At 54.9% G+C, this 5001-nt stretch overlaps 1 protein-coding gene across 2 annotated transcripts; it reads left to right on the plus strand.

Annotated features, from left to right (window-relative positions):
- Positions 1–714: 714 nt before the first annotated feature.
- Positions 715–4049, plus strand: ID4 (inhibitor of DNA binding 4). 2 transcript variants are annotated; one of them, XM_066189251.1, is made up of 3 exons: positions 715–1402; positions 2075–2133; positions 2570–4049. In XM_066189251.1, the coding sequence occupies exons 1-2, from the start codon at positions 997–999 to the stop codon at positions 2086–2088; spliced, it is 420 nt and encodes a 139-aa protein (XP_066045348.1). In that variant the 5' UTR covers positions 715–996; the 3' UTR covers positions 2089–2133; positions 2570–4049. The 2 variants fall into 2 exon arrangements, with proteins under 2 accessions (XP_066045348.1, XP_066045342.1); XM_066189245.1 differs by having other exon boundaries at positions 715–1395.
- The last annotated feature ends 952 nt before the right edge of the window (positions 4050–5001 follow it).

The following is a 5001-nucleotide window of genomic DNA, read 5'->3' on the forward strand; positions in this document are numbered from 1 at the left end:
ATGCATTTTTAATAGTTATGTGCTCTAATTTAATGTTCCCTGGCATTGCTTTGCTTGAAGTCCCTAAACCGTCCTCCTTCCTTCTCCCCCACACTCAAGTTTTGTTTGGGATTTTCCCTGCCTGTAAACCAGCGTCCCCAAGTCCCTCAAAAAATGTGTAAAGCCGGAACGAGTCTCCTACATCAAGAGGATAAAAATGCGCTTCACGACCCGAGATGCCAACCTTCCCGGGAGAGGGGATGGGGGGATGGGAGGGCGGGTGCAGCCGCCTTGGTCCGGGTCGGGCGGCGGGGAGCGGCGCCGGTCGCGCGGGGCTGCGCTCCGGACCGCGGGAACGGCGCCGGGAGCCGCTGGGCGGCGGGTCCCGCCCGCATTCCCGCAGTCCTCCCTCCCCGGGACCGCCTCCGCTCCCTCCTCCGCCACCGCCACCGCCGCCTCCTCCTCCCCGGGGGGGTCAGCGCGAGCCGCCCGCCCCCCCCCAGCCGCGCCGCCGCCCCCCGGCCCCGCCGCCATTGGCCGCCGCCGCGCTGCGGGGGGGGGGCCGGCGCGCCCTGATTGGCTGCGGCGCGGCCCCGCGGCGCCCCCCCGCTCCCGCGCCGCGCTCGCCTGGCCCCCGCCGCGGCGGCGCCCCCGCCTCCCCCCGGCGCCGCCCGCCCCGCCCTCGCCCCGCGCTATAAAGGGGGCGGCGCGGCCAGCGGCGGTGGTAGAGGCGGTCGTGGTCGTAGCTGGTCGGTTGTGGGTGCGAGGTTTTCATTTTGAGAAAGAAAAAAATTTTTTTTTCGGAACGGGGGGGTTTGCAGTGCCGCTGTTGTCGCGCGGCTCTGCGAGCGCCTCTCGCTACGTCCCCGAGTCGGCCGCCGTTAACGCCATCGAGGCGCTGCGGCCGCGCTCCGCTCTCGTTGCGGGCGGTGCGTGCGCGGCTTCCCGAGGTCGCAGCGGCAGCAGCAGGCGGCGGTGGTGGTGGAGAGGGAGGTTTCCCTCCCTCCTTGCGGCACCATGAAAGCCGTGAGCCCCGTCCGGCACCCCAGTCGCAAGGCGCAGCCCGGCGTGGCGGGCGGCGGCGGGGGGCACCCGGCCCTGCGGTGCCTGGCCGAGCACAGCGGCTGCAAGGGGGGCCCGCCGTCGGGCGAGGAGCCGGCGACACTGTGCCTGCAGTGCGATATGAATGACTGTTACAGCCGGCTGAGGAAGCTGGTGCCCACCATCCCGCCCAACAAGAGGGTCAGCAAAGTGGAGATCCTGCAGCACGTCATCGACTATATCCTCGACCTGCAGCTGGCTCTGGAGACGCACCCAGCGCTGCTCCGGCAGCAGCCGCCGCCGCCCGCTCTGCACCCAGGCAGCTGTCCCGCGGGCACCCCCAGGACCCCGCTGACTGCCCTTAACACTGACCCGGTAAGAGGTGCGTGACACACGAGCGCGGGGAGCGGGGCGCGGAGCAGAGCGGCGTGGCGCGATGATCAGCGCCGGCCGCCGTGGGAGCGCCCCGGTGACGTGCCGCCACTCTCGACCCCGTGGCACTGCCGAGAAGCCGTAGCTCCCGAAGGGGACGGGGCGGACGGGCGCAGGAACGCCCCGGCGGTGCGCAGTGGGCGCCCGCATCCCCTCGGTGCGGGCAGGCAGCCGCACGGTGTGTACCGTGTAATTACAGCCTCTCGAGGGAGTACCTGTAGCCGGCGTGTTTGCACACACAGGAACAGGCGCGCTGTTCCTGCGCTTCCCAGCCTCCGCGCCTTGTAGCGAGCGTGAGGGGCTGTGGGGGCAGTGCACATGGAGCGGAGCGTGCTTTGGAGGGGCGGGAATCGGGGAGAGACTCCCTTGTACGGGGACCCCCGTTGGCAGCCTGGCGATGTGGGAAGCAGCGTGCCCCGGCACCCCGCATCCCCGGACTTGCCGCAGCGCTGCGGTGACCCCCTTGGCTCTGTCCCCCTGAGGGCTTCCCTGAGCGCTCCCGACGGAGCTACGGTAGTGCCTGGGTGCGTGGAGGAGGAGGGGGTCCGGGCAGTGGGGAGGGGGGGCTTCTCCGTGTCGTTTCTCCCCAGTTGTTAATTTGCCGTGTTTGGTTGCTGCGCAGGCAGGCTCTGTTAACAAGCCGGGGGACAGCATCCTCTGCCGCTGACCGCCGCTCCCCAGGTGAGTGCCGGGCGGGCGCGGGGCCGCGGGCGGGGGGAGCGCAACCCTCCACGGCGCAGTGCCCGGGCTCGGTGGGGCCGCCCCGCATCCTGCGGGAAGCCTGTCGAAGGGGGACCAGAGCCCGGCGAGAAATACTTGCAGGCGGCTTTGGGGTTTTATTTTTAATTACGGGGTGGTTGTCTTATTTTCCCTAATTACCGGGTGGTTGGGGTTCCCCCCTCCCCCCGAACAGTCCCCCTCCCCCCGGAGCGCCTCTGGCTGCGGCGTGCAGCTGCGCATCCCTCCCTCCGCCTGGCCCAGCCTGGGAGCTGCGGTTGTTGTTTGACCTGGTTTGTTTTGGGTTGTTGATCAAGCATGTCTTGTGTTTTGTTGGTGGCGCCAGTCGGTCTGGAGCGGAGCGGTTCACACACCCCCTCTATTCATTCCTCTCCCACAGGTGTGCGGCGGCGCCGCGCCGCGCAGAGGCAACGCGGGGGGCGGGCGGCGGCGGGGGGGGCCCGGCCCTGCCCCGCCGCACCGGAGGAAGGAGCCATCCAACCCCCCGAGCAGTTCCCATGCTTCACCCCGGCAGAGCCAAGCCTTTTCACCATTTTGCACGTCCGTAGCGGTCCCCCTCTCCCCAGCTCCCCGTGTCCTTTCTCCCCTTCCCCCCTGGTTCCGTCTCTTCTCGTCGTTCCCGGCCAGCTGTGAGCGGCGGCGTGTCCCACGGTGGCAGCGGGAAAAGTTGCGACTCTGCCCCGGGATAGAGGACCGAGCCGAAACCAGACTTTAGAAACCTTGTAACTCTTAAGGGACCGAGCAGCCGAATCTTGAAGCTTTACTAATCTACCAGAGCATTTGTAGATATATTTGACATCTATTGTTTAAAATAGATGGATTTTATTGGGGCCCAGGGAACTTTCTTCTCCCTGCAGGAATGTTACATATTGTATAGACAAATGAGTGACATTTCATACTGTGTATATATAGAGATGTTCTATAAGTGTGAGAAAAGTATATGCTTTAATAGACTACTGTAATTATAAAATATTTTTAATTAAATATTTTTTTGTAAATATTATAAAGGTGTGTATGTTTTTTTTAATCTGTGGGAATATCTCTTTAGAAAACCACAGCTCAAGTGTGGAGCTGCTAATATGGAAATATCTTGAATGTTTAGGACTTTTTTTGTCCCCGAATGTCCTTTAGACTCGAAAGTTGCAGCTTTTAGCTAGTGGTCCTGCATGATTGCATGAGGTGTCTAATTGCAAATAAACTTGTTTGGAGTCCATGCAACGTGTTTTCCTCAATCTAGACTTAAAATGTTTGTAAGTGTATTATACATTTTGAGACTACACTTTTGTCATTTAGGCACAGGGGTTTTTAGTGCATTCTGTAAAAGCGGTAAGATGTGTTTTTTACTGAGACGAGAAAAATTCTATCTAGTTTTTTTGCATTATGGGGGCAATGCTTTAGTTCTCTAATCAGCGCCTTTTTTTTTTCTTTTTTTTTTTTTTTTTTTAACCTGCTCTTGAATTAGATCAAGAAATTTGTTCGGGAATTTCGTTTAGCGCCAAAAGGTTTTATCGCAAATTTGTGTTCCTACAGCTTATTAATTGCTTAAAAACTGAAAACTGTTCTCTGCTTGCAGCCAAAGGGCCAACCTTTAACAAAAACAGTTGCTGTTTCCTTCGTCCAAAGAGTATTAATAGTGAACTGCAGAAAGGCACATGGGCAAAATCATTATGATCAGTGATGTAAATTCATCTTAAAATGAACTTACGTAGACCAAAAATCGGATAACTGCGTCAAGATTATTTTTCTAGTACAAAATTACGTACATTTCACTGCAGCTATGTTACAGTTAAAATCCTGTTTAATCTCTGTGATGTGTAACAACTACATGTGAACATTAAACTAGATTTACCTGTCTTTAACTGTGATTCTTCAGCTTATTTCTTCAATCCTCTGAATTTGCACGTTCTCTTCAATGTTTGTATGTAGCATTTGACGGGTGAATTATTTTTACGGCAGGCTCTTATACAATCAAGTCCTCCTGGCTGTAAACTTGTGTCCAGGCTCAGTGAAAGGTCCTCATCTTGTGTGATCAGTACCCTGCACACTAGTGAAATGGGATTTTCAGAGTGGGAGAATTAAGTAGGATTTAATTGGGTGCTTTGTAAATAGCTAGCCAACTGTGTGTGTAACATGGTCTGTTTGACTAAAAAAGAGGATTTGTTTCAGATTATACAAGTGTCAGAAGTACTATAACCCAAGGGAGGACTTCTATTAAGTTAAATATTTATAAGGAAATTAACTGTGGGGGTCATTAGGTATTGACTACAGTGATAGTGTCAACAAGATGAACACTTTCTTTATCAAAATAATTGCGTAAAGAGCAAATCAAAAAGTGGCTAACACATCTGCAAACACAAGGCCTCCTGTCACTGCAAATGCTTTAAAGGCACAGGCGTTTTACGGGCTGAGCTGGGACTTGAGGATGGGGAGTGGGTCCCTGCATTGTACTTCCTTAGCTCTGCTGTTGCAATTTTAGTTAATTTAATGGGCAAAATACAGGTTCTTGTAAAATTAAGTTAGAAACCTCTTATCCTGAGTCTCCCAGCTACTTTTGTGACAGTAACAATGCTATCAATAGGATTTTTACTGCAGTTCAGCAATTTTTCCATTGTGTTAAAAAAGAGAGAAGCAGCTTCTTTTTTCCAAAGGATTGGTTTAAATTTACATTAATTTTCTTTGTTTATCCTATTAATATTTGTAGTGTTCTGCTTACTTCAGCTTGTACAGCTCAGATTATTTTGTATACAGTTTTTCGGTAACATTTTTTCTCAGTACACTTATTTGTTTCTATCCACTGTTGCCAAATTACAG

Source organism: Chamaea fasciata, unplaced genomic scaffold (assembly GCF_029207755.1).
Source record: "Chamaea fasciata isolate MVZ Bird 193981 ecotype frontalis unplaced genomic scaffold, bChaFas1.0.hap1 SCAF_1, whole genome shotgun sequence".
Classification (NCBI taxonomy): domain Eukaryota; kingdom Metazoa; phylum Chordata; class Aves; order Passeriformes; family Sylviidae; genus Chamaea; species Chamaea fasciata.

Coding starts and splice junctions, on each gene's coding strand:
- ID4 (XM_066189245.1), top strand. CDS start 997: ATGAAAGCCGTGAGCCCCGTCCGGCACCCCAGTCGCAAGGCGCAGCCC. Junction 1,396..2,074: donor CTGCCCTTAACACTGACCCG/GTAAGAGGTGCG, acceptor GTTGCTGCGCAG/GCAGGCTCTGTTAACAAGCC.